Genomic DNA, 18,094 nt, shown 5'->3' on the forward strand with positions numbered 1-18,094 from the left:
CCTCCCCATAACATCTCTGTGGGTGATCCCCATGCACCAGCCCCAAGCATGCTGTATCCTGCGTCAGACATAGACTGGCGATTCAATTCTTACATGATAGTATACATGATAGAATGCCATTCTCCCAAATCATCCCGCCCTCTCCCTCTCCCTCTGAGTCCAAAAGTCCGTTATACACAGCCGTGTCTTTTTTCCTGTCTTGCATACAGGGTCGTCATTGCCATCTTTCTAAATTCCATATATATGTACATTGATTTTCTATTTACCAGTTTTGATAAATTCTTCTATTTGAATAACTTATTTCAACTGGTTTTTCTATATAGATGTTGCCAATAGACATGAGTTGTATGAAATCTTTTTTCTGCTTCTTTTGAGCTAATCATAGTTTTCTTCTTTAATTTGCTTTTCTACTAGTCTTGCATTCCAGGTAAGTTGAGAGAAGACAGGAAAAAGGCATGATTGTTAAGCATTTTTGGTATATCAAGGAGACTGAAGTCTCATAGGGAGGCCTTGCTTTCAGCATGATGGTTCAACAGAAGCTGGTAATCATTAAGGGAAATTCTAAATCCAATGGGCCCGAGGGCAAACACAGAATCTTGTACAAACAACACCTCAGAAATAAGGAAATCAGCTGAAATATCATAACTCCAAAAAAAGTGAAGTCCATGAGCCTTGTGGGGCTTCCCTGGTGGCACAGACGGTAAAGAATCCACCTGCAATGCAGGAGACCTGGGTTTGATCCCTGGTTGGGAAGATCCCCTGGAGAAGGGAACAGCTACCCATTCCAGTATTCTGACCTGGAAAATTCCATGGACAGAGAGGCCTGGAGGGCTATCATCCATGGGGTCACAAAGAGTTGGACATGACTTAGCAACTTTCACTTTCATAAACCTTGTGAAGGTTATGGTTGGAAGAAACTTGGAGCCTGGGAAGAAAGGCCTGATGCATTGACTCAGACTGGAGAGCATTGTGGGAATAAAGATATCAGCAGGAAGCACCAGACACACCAATGAGGCCAGCAGAGCAGAGAATGGTTATTATTATGATTAAGGTTCACATTCATGTTGTTCAAGGGTCAGCTGTAGTGTTAAAAAATGAACTGCCCAAATTAGAACATTCCCTCGTATCATACACAAAAATAAACTCAAAATAGTTTAAAGACCTATATATAAGACCATAAAACTCCTAGGAGAGAACACAGGCAAAACATCCTCTGATACAGATCATAGCAATATTTTCTTAGATCAGTCTCCCAAGGCAAATAAACAAAAACAAAAATTAATAAATGGAACCTAATCAAACTTAAAAGCAAAGGAAACCATCAGAAAAACAAAAAGACAACCGACGGAATGAGAGAAAATATTTGCAAATAATACGACCGACAAGTGGTTAATTTCCAAAATACACAAACAGCTCATACAACTCAATATTAAAAAAAAAAAACACACACACACACAATAAAAAAATGGACAGAAGACCTAAACAGGTATTTCTCCAAAGAAGACATACAGATGACCTTATAGGCACATGAAAAAACGCTCAGCGTTGCTAATTATTAGAGAATTGCAAATCAAAACTACAATGAAGTATAACCTGACACCAGTCAGAATGGCTATCATCAATAAGTCTACAAATAATAAATGTTGGAGAGGGTGTAGAGAAAAGGGAATCCTTCTACGCTGTTGGTGGGAATGCAAATTTTTACAGTCACAATGGATAACAGTGTGGAGGTTCCTTAAAAAATTTTTTAAAATAAAGCTACCATTTGATCCAACAAGCCCACTCCTGGACGTATATCCATAAAAGATGAAAGCTCTAATTCAAAATGATACATGTACCCCGAAGTTCACAGCAGCACTATGTACAATAGCCAAGACATGGAAGCAAATTATCCATCAACAGATAAATGGATAAACAAGGTGTGGTATTTATATGCAATGGGATATAACTCAGCCAAAAAAAATGAAATATTGCGTTTGCAACATGATGGATCTAGAAATTATCATGCTAAGTGAAGTAAGTCAGAAAGACTAATATTATATGGTATCACTTACATGTGGATTCTAAAATATAGTACAAATGAATCTATTAACGAAACAGAAACAGGCTTATAGCATAGAAAACAAATTTGTGGTTACCAAAGGGTAAAGTGGAGGGAGGATAAATTAGGAGTATGGGATTAACACATACTACTATATATAAAACAGATACTCAACAACAATTTACACAAGGGGGATTTCCCTAGTGGTCCAGTGGCTAAGACTCCATTCTCCCAATGCAGGTTTCCTTGTCAGGGAATTAGATCCCACTTGCTGCAATGAAGAATTTGCACATTGCAATGAAGATCAAAGATTCTTCGTGCTGCAACTAAGACCCAGGATAGCCAAATAAATAAATAAATATTTTTAGAAAAAGAATGTACATAGGGAACTATGTTCAATATCTTGTCATAACTTATAAGGGAAAATAGTCTGATAAATATATATAGCTGAATCATTTTGTTGTATAACAAACAATATTGTAAACTGAAATATACTAACAATATTGTAAATCAATTATGCTTCAATGTTTAAAAATGAATTCCCATTAAAAAAATTTTTTAATGGAAAATGAAAAATTCAAATGGAAGAACACCTTGATTTCAAAAATAAGATTATCCTCTTCTGAAACTACATTGTCTGACATTTCCCAGTTATCATCAGGAGCTATTGGGATTTACCCACAACTTTTGAGAGCAGACTGGATAGTAGTTCCTTTCTAGAATGTCTGGTATGATTGTTTTAAGACAAACTCCCTGGCAGGAGTAAGAAAATGAGGGCTTCCCTGGTGGTCCAGTGGTTAAGAATCCACCTTGCAATGCAGGGGACAACAGTTCAATCCCTGGTCTAGGAAGATTCCACTTGCCACAAAGCAACAAAGCCTGAGAGACACAACTGTTGAGCCAGTTGTGAGGCTGGGAGTGGGAACTACTGAAGAGCCTGTGGTCTAGAGCTCATGTGCCACAACAAGAGAAACCACCTCAATGAGAAGCCTGAGCACTGTAACCAGAAAGCAGCTCCCACTTGCTGCAACTAGAGAAAGCCCATGTGCAGCAACCAAGACACAGTGTAATCAAAAATAAATAAATCTTTTAAAGAGTGTACAAGTATACACGACCCATAGCAAAAGACATTCAGAATTTTTTTAAGTAAGAAAAAGTTATGAAAGACAACACAATAAGATCTTTTAAAAGCCCAAACTAAAGAAATATGAATATATGTGCATCAGTTCAGTTCAGTCCCTCAGTCTTTTCCGACTCTTTGCGACCCCACGGACTGCAGCACACCAGGGTTCCCTGTCCATCACCAACTCCCGGAGCTTACTCAAACTCATGTCCATCAAATCAAGGATGCCATCCAACCATCTCATCCTCTGTCCTCCCCTTCTCCTCCCGCCTTCAATCTTTCCCAGCATCAGGGTCTTTTCCAATGAGTCAGTTCTCCGCATCAGGTGGCCAAAGTATTGGAGTTTCAGCTTCAGCATAAGTCCTTCCAACGAATACTAAGGACTGATTTCCTTTAGGATGGACTGGTTGGATCTCCTTGCTGTCCAAGAGACTATCTAGTCTTCTCCAACACTGCAGTTCAAAAGCATCCATTTCTCGGCGCTCAGCTTTCTTTATAGTCCAGCTCTCACATCCATACATGACTACTGGAAAAACCATAGCCTTGACTAGATGGACCTTTGTTAGCAAAGTAATGTCTCTGGTTTTTAATACTCTGTCTAGATTGGTCATAGCTTTTCTTCCAAGAAGCAAGCGTCTTTTAATTTCATGGCTGAAGTCACCATCTGCAGTGATTTTGGAGCCCCCCAAAAATAAAGTCTCTCACTATTTCCATTGTTTCTCCATCTATTTGCCATGAAGTGATGGGACCGGATGCCATAATCTTAGTTTTCTGAATGTTGAGTTTTAAGCCAACTTTTTCACTCTCCTCTTTCACTTTCATCAAGAGGCTCTTTAGTTCTTCTTTGCTTTCTGTCATAAGGGTGGTGTCATCTGCATATCTGAGGTTATTGATATTTCTCCTGGCAGTCTTGATTCCAGCTTGTCCTTCATCCAGTCCAGCATTTTGCATAATGTACTCTGCATAGAAGTTAAATAAGCAGGGTGGCAATATAGAGCTTGACATACTCCTTTTCCTATTTGGAACCAGTCTGTTGTTCCATGTCCAGTTCTAACTGTTGCTTCCTGACCTGCATACAGATTTCTCAAGAGGCAGGTCAGGTGGTCTGGTATTCCCATCTCTTTTAGAATTTTCCACAGTTTATTGTGATCCACACAGTCAAAGACTTTGGCGTAATCAATAAAGCAGAAGTAGATGTTTTCCTGGAACTCCCTTGCCTTTTCAATGATCCAATGGTTGTTGGCAATTTGATCTCTGGTTCCTCTGCTTTTTCTAAATCCAGCTTGTACATCTGGAAGTTCTTGGTCACACACTGTTGAAGCCTAGCTTGAGGGATTTTGAGCATTACTTTGCTAGCGTGTGACATGAGTGCAATTGTGTGGTAGTTTGAACATTCTTTGGCATTGCCTTTCTTTGGGACTGGAATGAAGACTGATCTTTTCCAGTCCTGTGGCCACTGCTGAGTGCGTGTGCATGCCTTTGTGTAACTAAAATATTTGTTAATCCTCACAAAAATCCTGTAACTGAGTTCTTCTCCTTTTCTCTAGGATGTCAAAATCCACATTCAATTCAAATGTAAAAGGTGAAAAGAACTAAGTGAAAATATTCCCTCCCAACCCTTTCCCTCAGATTTCTACTTACTCTCCTAAAATATCATTTCTTGAGTGTCTTTCTAAACCTATTTTGTGCATATCCAAGGAAAAATGTATTATATATGCATTATGCATACACTCTCTGCTCCTGCTCAATGTTTTGCATTTAATGGTATATTTTGAAGATTAATTCATATTAACACACAAAGACCTTCCTCATTTATTTTTAGTGAGGCATAGTATAACATTGTATGGTTAACTGCATGCACCATTATTTGTTTGTTTTAGTTTGTTCAAGATTTTTACCTCTGGTATGAAACACTAACAGATATGGACTTAAAAAATAAACAAATAAAAAATAAAACTGTAACCATAAAAAAATACTGTAACCATAATACAGGACTATTATCACAGTTAAATTAACAACTCCTCAATATCACCACATATCTAATCAATATCTGAATTAAATGATCACTTGTCAATTTTTAAAACTTTTCACAATTTGAATCACAATCTAAATAAGGTGAATAAGCTGTGGGCTTCCCTGGCGTCTCTGTGGTAAAGAATCCACCTGCCAAGGCAGGAAACACAGGTTCCATCTCTGACCCAGGAAGATCCCATATGCTGCGGGCAACTAAGCCCTTGCCAGAACTATTGAGCTTGTGTTCTACATCTGAGGAGTGGCAATTACTGAAGCCCGGGGGGCCCTAGGGCCTGTTCTCTGAAACAAGAGAAGCCACCATAATGAGAAGCCTGCTCACTGCAACTAGAGCAGAGCCTGCCAAGTAAGGAAGACCCAGAACAGCCCCCCCCACACACACAAAACTAAAATGCTGTAAATACAGTTTGTAAAAGACTTAAAATACAAAATCAATAAGTTGCAGTTGATTGACGTTTTTTGCAGCCCTTTTAATCTGTCGGTTTTCCCTCTTTTGTTTGTCTTGCATTTTATTTATTAAAGTACTCAGGATGTTGCCCTACAGAATTTCCCACAGTCAAGATCTTGCTGATTCTCTCTCTGTGGTGTAGTTTAACATGTTCCTCTGTTCTATTTTCTATACATTAGCATTTGGTTCTAGGTATCTGATCACACTTGGCTGTGGTTGTGTGCACGTATGTATGTGGTGTTTTACCGAGAATATCCTGTTGGTTATCTTCCCTTTTGTAATTTAAGTCAGTTTCTTTTTTATTGGAGAAGCGGTAACTAATTTTGAGACAAAATGTCCTCTCTTTCAGGAAGAGGCGGTGGTTCAAACGACCTGTGACAGATGTAAGGTTGAGCAATGAACTTATCAGAGAAATGGTCACACTAGAATAATTCAGGCAGAGCAACAAATTCCTCATGATTTTTCACTATGAGAGTGATTTCCTTTTTCTTAATTAGCTCTTAATCACCACACGCTCCGCATTTTTTTCTTGAGGTATTATTTCGAGGAGGCAGCCAAAAGCAGCTCAGTAAATAATTTGCTTTTCAAAATTAAACAAAACTTGGGCAAGTGGCCACTGATTACTGCCCAAGGATTCTTGGGCTCAAGCTCCAGCCTCCCCTCGAGGCGCCAAAGCGCAGTCTCATTTCACTTGAGACCTTTCCTGCCTTTTTCACCTTTTCCCGGGCTCAGGCACCAGCACTGCGCAGGACAGGCCTCAGGGAGCTGGGACTTGCAGGAACTCGGCATCCCGGCTGGTCGCCGACTCACAGAAAAAAGCAGAAACCAGCGCCGCGGAGCAACGGAATCCCGCCCCACGCGGGGGCCGCCCGCCCACCCCACCCAGCTCCAGGCCGGGGGGCGGGGCCTCGGGACTCCGCCCCGGCCTGCGTCTCCTCTCCCGCCCCTCGGCCGCCGCCGGCTGACACGAGTTGCGGAGCGGCCGCCTTCGCTTTCGCCTCCGCCCGGGAGGAGAGTGGATAGGAGCGAGAGTCCGCCGCTGGCCCGTGAGCCGCCGCCATGGGGAACCGCGTTTCGCGGGAAGACTTCGAGTGGGTCTACACCGATCAGCCGCACGCCACTCGGCGCCAGGAGATCCTGGGTGAGGCTCGGGCCCGCGCCCCGTTATGTGCGTGCGCGGCCTCCCGCCACCTGGACGCGCCTTCTCCGCGGCGGCCCCTGCGCGCCCGAGGCCCGTTAAGAGCCCGCTCCCGGCCGCGTCCCGCCGCCGCCCGGGCCCCGGGCCGGCTTGTGAGGGAGGGATTCCCCCGCGCGCCCCCGCCCGGCCGCGCGGACCCGAACCTTCGACGGGGGAGGGACAGGCGCGCCCCCGAGCGCGGTCGTCCGTTCGGGGACAGGGTTTGCTTACAGCCGGGTCCCCTCGGCCAGACCGCGCTCGGGTAGATCCTCTCGCCCATAGATACTCGTGCTGCGGGTGGGCGCAGTGATCTCCTTTCCCTTCCCCCTTCCCCGTCTCCCCCTTCCCCCGCCTCTTTCTCTTCCTCTCCCTTCTTCCTCTGCCCGGCGGCCCCGGGCGAAGCCAGGCTGCGAGCGTGTGCGAGGCAGGGCGTGGTCCCGGAGCATCTAGAGGCCCACACGCGGGGCGCGCGGGCGCTGGCCGACGCCCGCTAGTGATCGTGGCGCCGGCGGCTGCAGCCTTGGGCCCAGGGCGGGGGCCGGTGGTATCCGACCCGTTTGCCCCCAGGGGCCTCTCGGACCGGAAGGGTAACCTTTCCAGGGCCTGGGTCCGGGTGCTCACGCTGATCTCGTGAATCCTCACAAATAAGGCTGGGATGCGAAAGGGGCAGATTCATGTTTATTTTTCATCCATCACAGTTTTTTTTTGGACGAAAAGGCTAAGTGTGGAAGGCTTGCCAAGATTAGCCTTCTGGTTCCCTGACTGCTAATTTAGGGCCTTTACACCAGGTTAAACTAGGCCCTAACAACTCTCTGGAGGTGTCAGGCGCTCAGCTGTTTGTAGCTTCTATGTTATATAGAGAATTCTCTCATCTCTCCCAGGGTTGTTAGGTACTGTGTTGAGTGCTTTACAAACATTACCCAATTTAATCTTCCCAGTGACTACGTCAGTGATAACCCTATTTTAAAGATGTGGTAGGAGTGAATAACTGTTGGAGGTGCATTCTTTTTTTTTTTTTTAGAGGGGCATTCTGATCTGGGTTAGATTCTACCACGTTTGCTCTTGTTTTGAAAATCTGGAAACTAATGGGTGGCAAGTTGAATAGGAGGAATTATTTCTCATACAGAGTATCCGCCTAGTTTTTCTTGTCAGCATCCATTCGCCAAGTGAAAAGAAAAGGCAAGTTCCTGCTCTATGCTGGAGTAAGGGAGAAATGTCATGTTTTCACAAAAGGAAAGGAATTAGACCTTTAAAAACTTACATAGTGCGGCAGACTCTTCAGAGTTGGCTGTTGAACACCAGTTCACCTTCTCCAGATTGCCGGATAAAGCAACTGTTGCTTTCCAACCAATACTTGTCTCTCAAGTATTAGCAAACAATGGAACCTGAGTTGGGTAACACGTGATCATATAACTAATAAATGGATGAATCTAGCTTTAAACCCATATCCTTCTGACACTAGGGACTCTACTCTGTTAAATAAATTTATAAATTGTAAAAAAAAAAAAGTAGATCCTGTTGAAATGGATTTTAAAAAATCGAATAAATAAGCTGGGAGCGTGAACATTTGTAGTTGCTATTAAGGCTACCCCTTTAAGAGACTTTGGTTCTTGGATGCTTTCTTTACTATTTTTAATCAAAATGTGTATTTTGCAAATCACACATAAGAGATGGCATATAGTACATTTTAATCTATGACTAATCAATACATGCATAAGAATACTCTGGTCTTCACTCTGTAAAAACCAATGCCTGAATACCGGAACGTAGCTATCTGTTTAATATTCAGAAAATCAAGGAAATGAAAAGGTGTTTGTCCATGCTTATCTCAACATGAACCTTTTTTCCACAAACTTACTATCACTGGACCATTTCACTTGGAAAGTAAAAGGACTACAGTATTTCCCGATGAAGATACCAATCATTTTCCCTGCAGGTGTAAATACTGCTCAGTGTTCCATTTCAGCAGTGGAGATGGAATAACTTCAGAAAGATAAGAATCTGGAAATTTGTAATTATACTTAAGTGAGATATTTTTGAAATGTGTCAGGTTTTGACAGGGAGAGAGGCACAAGAGAACATGGATATGATAACAGCCAACATCCATACACTAAATTTACAAAATTTATGTACAAAACTAATGAAAGCTATTGATTGGACCATTACTATTGTTGTTTAGTCGCTCAGTCATGTCCCACTCTCTGCAACCCCATGGACTGAAGCCCACCAGGCTCCTCTGTGCATGGGATTTCCCAACCAAGCTCACTGGAGTGGTTTGCCATTTCCTTCTTCAGGGCATCTTCCCCACCCAGGGATTGAACCTGCATTGACAGGCAGATTCTTTACCACTGAGCTATCAGAAAGTGAAAGTGAAGTGAAAGTAAAAGTCTCAGTAGTGTTTGACTCTTTGCGACCTCGTGGGCTGTACAGTCCATGGAATTCTCCAGGGCAGAATACTGGAGTGGGTAGCCTTTCCCTTCTCCAAGGGATCTTCCCAACCCAGGTCTCCCTCGTTACAGGCGGATTCTGTACCAGCTGAGCCACGAGGGAAGCCCAAGAATACTGGAGTGGGTAGCCTATCCCTTCTTCAGCGGATCATCCCAAACCCAGGAATCGAACTGGGATCTCCTGCATTGCAGGCAGATTCTTTACCATCTGAGCTATCAGGGAAAGGACGATTATTAGTAGGTCATATAATTGCAAGAAATGTTCCTTTTACTGCTGTACTTCTTCTGGGAAACATTTTTTTTTTTAACTGTCTTATTAAGATATAATTCACAAACTGTGAAGTTCCCCCTTCCCCTCCCCTTTTTTGTTTTTGCCCTTGCTGCATAGCATGTGGAATCTTAGTGTTCTGACCAGAGATGGAACCTGAGCCCCCTTCATTGGAAGTGCAGAGTCTTAATCACTAGATCACCAGGGAAATCCCCAAAGCTCACCAATTTAAAGTGTACAATTCAGTGGGGTGTTTTTGTTTTTTTAGAAATGTATATTCACAGTTTTGAACTATTCAGTTCAGTACGTTCTTGTCACCCCAAGAAGAAACCCTATACTCGTTAGCATTGAGTATATCCTTCACTCACACTGCCCAGTCCTGAGCAAACACTAATCTTTCTGTTTCTGTGAATTTCTCTGTTCTGGACATTTCTTTTGAATGAGGTCATAATACTTGGTCTTTCGTGACTGACTTCTCTCACTTAGCACAATGTTTTCAAGGTTCATGCGTGTTACAGCATGTATCAGTACCCCATTCCTTTTTTTAGCCAAGTAATTTTTGTGACTTCCCTGGTGGCTCAGAGGTTAAAGCATCTGCCTGCAAAGCGGGAGACCTGGGTTCGATCCCTGGGTCGGGAAGATCCCCTGGAGAAGGAAATGGCAACTCACTCCAGTATTCCTGCCTGGAGAATCCCATGGCCGGAGGAACCTGGTGGGCTACAGTCCACTGGGTCGCAAAGAGTTGGACACGACTGAGCGACTTCACTTACTCACTCAATTTTTGTGTATGGTGTAAGAGAGAGGTCCAATTTTATTCTTTCACATGTGGATGACCAGTTATTCCAGCACCATTTGTTGAAAAGACTATTCCTTCCCCTGTTTAATTATATTGGCATCCTAGTGTTGATTTTTTATATACTATTAACACCTGCAAAACGTGTGTTATCTTCTATCTTTTGTCAGATATGTCCATTTAATCAAATTTGATTTAAACTAAAAATGCTGGAGCTCTAAATAGAAATAACATCTTAATACAAAAGAATTACTACTTATTCAACTGTTATCCAACTGAACAACTGTTGGAAGGGCCCATATTTAAATGAAAGACTTATTTGAGCTTTTCATTTATCCAGGATAATTAGTTTTAGACTCAAAACCCCTAAGATTACTTTTTTTGACCCATTGCCTACAAAATTGTTAACGTTGATGAAATGGACTAATAGCAAGAAAGATGAGACGTTAGGGATAAGAGAGGGGAAAGGAAAGGAACAAGAATTACGTTGAATTAACCCGACCCTTATATATGTAAAACTGGACTTACCTTTCTGTCCTGCATTTTAAGCTAGAATTCTTCATTTCACTTTTAGAGAAAAGGTGAAGCTGCTCTTCTTCTTTTTGCTGTGCTGGGTTAAACATACTTGCCAACCCACAAAACCAAAGTGTATCTGGGCTTCCATTATCTGGAGTGGCAGGATACAAAGAAGAATCTGCATTTGCCTCTAGGCAATACTTCCCTGAAATGCAGAGGTTTTTATTACTAGCACATTCCATAATACTTGGTTAGATATTTGCCTGTGAAGTCAACAAATAATCTAACACAAATTAGCATTGTTCAGTTCTAATGCAGAAGGAAAGGAAAGAAAGAGGCATTGTGAATCAATAGAGTTCTTTAGAATTTACACTAATTTGAGATAACTAGAAGTCTACATTGGCAGAAATTTATACATCTAAACGTCTAAAAATACGGAATTGGTTAGAAGTTACAACAAACTGGCAAGTAGAAGTGACTTAGTATAAGGAAATTATAAAACCTAAGTCAGATACATCAGTTTATCAGACTATGATTGCCACTTTTGTAAAACTTACAAATTTAATACACAAAAATTTTTAAGAGTGAAAAGGGAACTAGATAACATTTATACATGTTGTGAATATCTTTCTGTTAATGTATGAGGGTCTAGATTTTGAGGCTCATTTTTTCCTACAAAAATTTGTTGTGACATGATATTTAGTAACTTTACTGTTAGAATATACTTCTTCCCAGGACTTCCCTGGCAGTCTAGTGGTTAAGATTTCGCCTTCCACCCTGGAGGAGGGCATGGCAACCCACTCCAGTATCCTTGCCTGGGCCCTGGACAGAGGAGCCTGGCAGGCTACAGTCCAGAGTTGCAAAGAGTCAGAAAGGACTTAGAACCCATGCATACTCTATTTAAAGAAAAAAAAAGACTTCCAAGCAGGGGGTGTTGGTTCCATCCCTAGTTAGAGAGCTGAGATGAAACAGAAGTGGCATTGTAACAAATTCAGTAGACATTAAAAATGGTCCACATCAAAATATACCTATTTCTAAAAAAGAATATACCCCTTCCCTATAGTAGATGAATATTTAAAGAGCGCATATGATTTGGAAAAAATGATTTGATGTGTAAATTGGTATTAGTTTAATTGCAGAACTGTTAAGCACTTTTCTCAGTCTGTGATTTTTTTGTTTGTTTTTTTCCTTACAGCAAAGTATCCAGAGATAAAATCCTTAATGAAACCTGATTCCAACTTGATATGGATTGTAATTATGATGGTTCTCACTCAGTTTGTTGCATTTTACTTAGTAAAGGACTTAGACTGGAAATGGGTCCTGTTTTGGGCATATGCCTTTGGCAGCTGCATTAATCATTCAATGACTCTGGCTATTCATGAAGTTTCCCACAACAGTGCCTTTGGCCATTGCAAAGCTATGTGGAATCGTTGGTTTGGAATATTTGCCAATCTCCCTATTGGTGTCCCATATTCAATTTCCTTTAAGAGATATCACATGGATCATCATCGATACCTTGGAGGCGACGGCATCGATGTGGACATTCCAACCGACTTTGAAGGCTGGTTCTTCTGTACTACTTTCAGAAAGTTTATATGGGTCATCCTTCAGCCTCTCTTTTATGCTTTTCGACCTCTGTTCATCAACCCCAAACCAATCTCTTATCTGGAAATAATCAATACTGTGATCCAGATCACTTTTGACATCGTGATTTACTATGTTTTGGGAGTTAAATCTTTAGTCTACATGTTGGCAGCCTCCTTACTTGGCCTAGGTTTGCATCCGATTTCTGGACATTTTATAGCTGAACATTATATGTTCTTAAAAGGACATGAAACTTACTCATATTATGGGCCTCTGAATTTACTCACCTTCAATGTGGGTTACCATAATGAACACCACGACTTTCCCAACATTCCCGGAAAAAGCCTTCCCCTGGTAAGTAAAGGATTTTATACATGTTCTAATTTCTGGTGGTTCTGTGATCACAATTAGTCTTGACTTGCTCATTTAAAATGAAATGTAGTATATTTTGTCCATCTAGGCAGTTCATCAAAGAAAACAGCAAGAGTCTTAAAAGTCATGAGTTGGGCAGCCTAACTTTACAGAGCTCACTGTCCTGGATCCCTAAGCCTTGTGGTGACACGTAGGTTTAGAATGTTGGGGGCCTCTGTAGAATCAACTGACATGTAAAATAATTCAGAAATGGAAAATGAAATTCCCTCTGTGGAGGGAGCAAAAATTTACATAACCTTTATCACTGTTAAACTGAATACGCTTAGCTAAAGTTTGTGTTGGTTTATTGTGAAATACAGATACCTCCATAATTGCTCTGCAAAATAAGTGAATGTCAGTTTCCAGTGGTGCAGACTTCCCACAGGCAGGGACCATCCGTTTCCCATCACAGTAGACTTTTATCTTGCTGCTTGTGGAGTAAATGAAAGGCAGTATATTGACACTCATCCTTTCATCCTTCCCCAAAGGATAATCCTCTGCAAACTTCAGTTATATTTCTGATGAATTCTCTTATTAGTCTTTCCATCCTCAGAATGGATAGCTTTTACAGTCCATTACCAAAAAATGTTTCTGTAATTCTAAAAAGGGAAAGTTGTAGGAGATGTAGTGTCAGTTTTTCTTGATTTTTTTACTTTTTTTTACTTTTTTAGCTGTGATATTAAGGAAACCATAACCAGATATTTTATGCTAGCATACTCACCCAAATTTTATAGATTTCCTCTTAAGTTTTTAACTGTTTACTGTTTACAAACTTGCATACAACATTAGAATTAAATATAACATTTGATTATTGATTGGATTACTAGTTAAGGAAAGAAAAATCTAGAAAGGACATTGAGTTAGTGGGGAAGTTTTGAATATGAATCACATAATAGTAATATTGTGTCAGTGTTAAGTTTCTTGGGTGTGGAATGGTATTATGGTTTTGTTGGGAAATGTCCTTGTTTTGGGGCTTCCCAGGTGGCTAAGTGGCAAAGAATCCGCTTGCCAGTGCAGGAGATGCAGGTTTGATCCCTGGGTTGGGAAGATCCCTGGAGGAGAAAATGGCAGCCCATCCCAGTATTCTTGCTAGGAAAATCCTATGGACAGAGGAGCTTGGTGGGCACCAGTCCATGGGGTTGCAAAGACTCAGACACGACTGATCACATACCTTTTTCTTAGGAGATATGTGTTGAATATTTAGAGTGAAATAGTCAGGGTAAGTTTTCACATAACATCTGCAACTTCTCTTTCAGCAAAGAGCAGAGTATGTGGTCTATATCATATATGGAGAGAGAGAGAAAAAGTAGCTGTGGCATAGTGTTAATTGGTGGACCTAAATGAAGAGCATATGGGTGATGGTTTTGTTGTTCTTTCAGCTTTTCTGTTGGTTTTGCGTTTTTCAAAATAAAATGGGGAAAATCACCACACAGCTGGCTGAAAACAGTTTTGGACCTGGTGTGATGTGCCAATGTGGCCACTTTGTGTCATTTTGGTTGGAGAGTGTGCCCACCTTTGCTCACCTCTTCCCTGCCTAGGAAAGTACATTTTTGTATTTTTAAAAGATTAGGGCTTCTCAGGTGGCTCAGTGGTAAAGAATCTGCCTGCAATGCAGGAGACACAGTTTTGATCCCTGGGTCAGGAAGATCCCCTGGAGAAGGAAATGTCAACCCACTCCAGTATTCTTGCCTGGGAAATCTCATGGACAGAGAAGCTTGGTGGGCTACAGTCCATGGGCTCGCAAAAAAGTTGGACATGACATGGTTTAAGGAGAAAGCTAGTCACCTTTGAACAAAATAATTCACTTTTTCCAACATAAGCCACATATTTTGACTTGTAATTTTCTTGAGCAGTCCGTAAACTGAAAACTTGAGTCAGCTCAAACATTACCTGCTCATGGTTCATCAGTGAGAATTTCTTTCCCACTCCATTCCACGCATAGCTGAACTAACAGAGATTCTCAGAGTTCTCTGGTCTTCCTTTCCTGCCTGTTTTATTGTGTATACCAAGAAGTACCTTGTTCTGCAATAGTTGCGTTGCAGTAATTACGTTGCATGTAACAGTCACATGGTTAGTTAATAGATATGCATAACAAGGTTTCTTTCAACATCCCTATTGAATGTAACTCATAGATACAATTCATACACTTAAAATGTACAATTCAGTGGCTTTTAGATTGTTCAGAGCCTTACAAACATCACTGCAATCACATTTTGTTGAAATCAGTGTTTTATTCTGCCCTAACTAGTCTTGCTTGCTAATCACACTGGCAGTAGTCATTTTTTTTAAAAGACATGCTCAACATGAGGTGGCTGAATTGTACGCTTGAAAAGTGATTAATTTCTAACTGGCATGCCACAATACTTGATCAGTATTTGCAGGCAGTTTCCTTAATGGCAGCATCAAGTGGTGCCTTTAAACCCTGCAACGCCAGTCATTCAGTATGACATTTAAAAACATCAAGTTGATTGGATTGCAAGTATTTGTTGTTAAAAGATGACGAGTGCCACATTTACAAGTAAGCTAGTAAACTACAAGTAAATTTACAAGTAAACTAATCCCTCAGAGCTTGTTGGAAAGAGTCAGTAATCCTAGAGGGTCAAGGATGGTTTAGTCCCAAAACGTAAACTGCTTTCTGTTTAGAATTCCCAAAGCTGCTGCTGTTACTTATTTATTTGAGAGGGAGGTGGGAGAAAGTCTCATGGTTTCTTTTCTGAGTGTGCATGTCAGACATCCATCTGTCATCTTGAATAGGACTCTGTTAACACTCATTATTCATCTTGCTGTATTTTTTCCCTTCCAGGTGAGGAAAATAGCTGCTGAGTACTATGACAACCTCCCCCACTACAATTCCTGGATAAAAGTGCTATATGATTTTGTGACGGATGATACAATAAGTCCCTATTCAAGAATGAAGAGGCATCGGAAAGGCAATGAGGTTCAGGAGTAAATGTCATTAAGACCAAAGGAACTCCTCTCTGAAACTTGATTGTAACTGAGAAAGTGGAATTTTTGCATTATTAAATTAAGACCAACTATGTTTAGAAGCTGCCCTCATACAAATTCAGAGTATGATCTTCATGGTGTCAAGAAGCTAATCTGGCTTTAAAGAGTCAGTCTGTCTGTGCAGTGTTCAGCTTTACTCATTATATTGCCACTGTGGTGGATGCCACTTAGGTCTGACCCTTTGTAAGCGTATCATAAAAAAAGCTTTTAAAAAGCTATTTCTAGTATGTTGTTTTCACTATAAGGATTTACTTTATTAAAGTAGCTAATAAACTGAGCTATTAATCACAAATAGTGTTTATCACTTTTTTAAAAAATTGACTATCTTTACACTATAATCACAGACTGGGGTGAGCTTACTGAGTCCAGCACAAGCTTACTCATAAATAAGTTAACAACTCAACTTCCTTTTCTGTGTGGACTCTCAGAAGTAGCTTTACTTATAGTTTTATGTCATTTCATTTCAGCAGAAACTGGTTGCATCTGATGGTAGACGGCTGGTGTCAAGTAGCCAGTATTGTGGGTGGTTAGGCTGGCATTCCTGGTGACCTAAAACATGTCACTCAGGTATATTTATTGTAATATAGTGAACTATTTTAAATGTAATCTTCAGTATCAAAGAAGTCAAATAATCTACAATTTGTACACAACACCAACCCTCTGGTGTACTGAAGGTGAGATACTATAAAATTCCTACTTGTGTAATTCTCAGCTCTATTACACTTTTGCCTACTGGTGGTGAAAAGCACAATACTTACCCTCAAAAGGATTGGTTTTTCACAGACCTAATTTTGGGGGACAAAGTACCTGTTTAGAGTCAACATTACAATTCAGATGTACACGCTGAATCAAGTAAAAGTATCTGGTAAAACCTACCGACAGGTTTGACGCTAAGTGGTACGTTCTCACTGAACCCTCCATGCCCCTCGCCTGTACAACTCTGGCTGCAGCTGCCACAGGTGGCAGTGCCAGACCAGTGCTGAAAGCCCCTAGATCTCCTGCCAGGTCCGCCCTCTCGGTTCCATTTTCTCCTGGGTCTGGAGAGGGGTGCTTCATTGTCCTTTCCCAAACCTGTTGGTTCTGCTTGTGTACCTCTTGCTTCGTGGAGGTTTCAGCTTCCTAGCATCTCTGGGCCAGTCTGGCTCTCATATGCAAACTATGGCCATTCTTTCACTCACTGGCATTGACTTTTCCAAAGAGACATGGAGGAATAGGGGGTACAGGGAGGGTACAGGAAGGCTGGGCTGCAGAGCCTTGAAGGCACAAGGACAGGTCCTGAGACAAGGTTCTGTGGCTTTGCCCACATTCACCCTTGCTGCCTTCCTGGCCTGTGTAGCTTGTCCTTCAGGCTCACACCAGTATTCAGTAGCCCAGCCCCCCTTCCATCAGGTCAGGTGCCACTTTTGGACTCTCCAACCACTGCTTACGTCATTGTGCTTCAGTCACTCAGTCGTGTCCAACTCTGCAAACCCAATGACTGCAGCACGCCAGGCCTCCCTGTCCACCAACTCCTGGAGTTTACTCAAACCCATGTCCATTGAATTGGTGATGCCATCCAACCACCTCATCCTCTGGCACCCACTTCTCCTCTCGCCTTCAATCTTTCCCAGCATCAGGGACTTTTCAAATGAGTCAGCTCTTCACATCAGGTGCCCAAAGTATTGGAGTTTCAACTTCAACATCAGCTTCAACATCAGTCCTTCCAATGAACACGCAGGACTGATCTCCTTTAGGATGGACTGGTTGGATCTTCTTGCGGTCCAAGGGACTCTCAAGAGTCTTCTCCAACACCACAGTTCAAAAGCATCAATTCTTCAGCACTCAGCTTTCTTTATAGTCCAGCTCTCACATTCATACATGACCACTGGAAACCATAGTCTTTACTAGATGGACCTTTGTTGCCAAAGTAATGTCTCTGCTTTTTAATATGCTGTCTAGGTTAGTCATACTGGAGAATGAAATGGCAACCCAATCCAGTGTTCTTGCCTGGAGAATACCAGGGTTGGGGGAGCCTAGTGGGCTGCTGTCTGTGGGGTCGCACAGAGTCGAACACGACTAAAGTGACTTAGCAGGTTGGTCGTAACTTTTCTTCCAGGGAGTAAGCATCCTTTATTTCATGGCTGCAGTCACCATCTGCAGCAATTTTGGAGCCCCCCAAAATAAAGTCTGCCACGGTTTCCACTGTTTCTCCATCTATTTGCCATGAAGTGATGGGACCAGATGCCATGATCTTCATTTTCTGAATGTTG

The 18,094-nt window shown here is 41.7% G+C and overlaps 1 protein-coding gene across 1 annotated transcript; it reads left to right on the forward strand.

The window, feature by feature from the left end:
* The first annotated feature begins 6,616 nt into the window (after positions 1-6,616).
* On the forward strand, positions 6,617-16,075 carry DEGS1 (delta 4-desaturase, sphingolipid 1). Its single transcript, XM_068986213.1, has 3 exons — positions 6,617-6,784; positions 12,040-12,782; positions 15,643-16,075. The coding sequence occupies exons 1-3, from the start codon at positions 6,703-6,705 to the stop codon at positions 15,787-15,789; spliced, it is 972 nt and encodes a 323-aa protein (XP_068842314.1). The 5' UTR covers positions 6,617-6,702; the 3' UTR covers positions 15,790-16,075.
* Positions 16,076-18,094: the final 2,019 nt, after the last annotated feature.

Source organism: Capricornis sumatraensis, chromosome 14 (assembly GCF_032405125.1).
Source record: "Capricornis sumatraensis isolate serow.1 chromosome 14, serow.2, whole genome shotgun sequence".
NCBI classification, from domain to species: domain Eukaryota; kingdom Metazoa; phylum Chordata; class Mammalia; order Artiodactyla; family Bovidae; genus Capricornis; species Capricornis sumatraensis.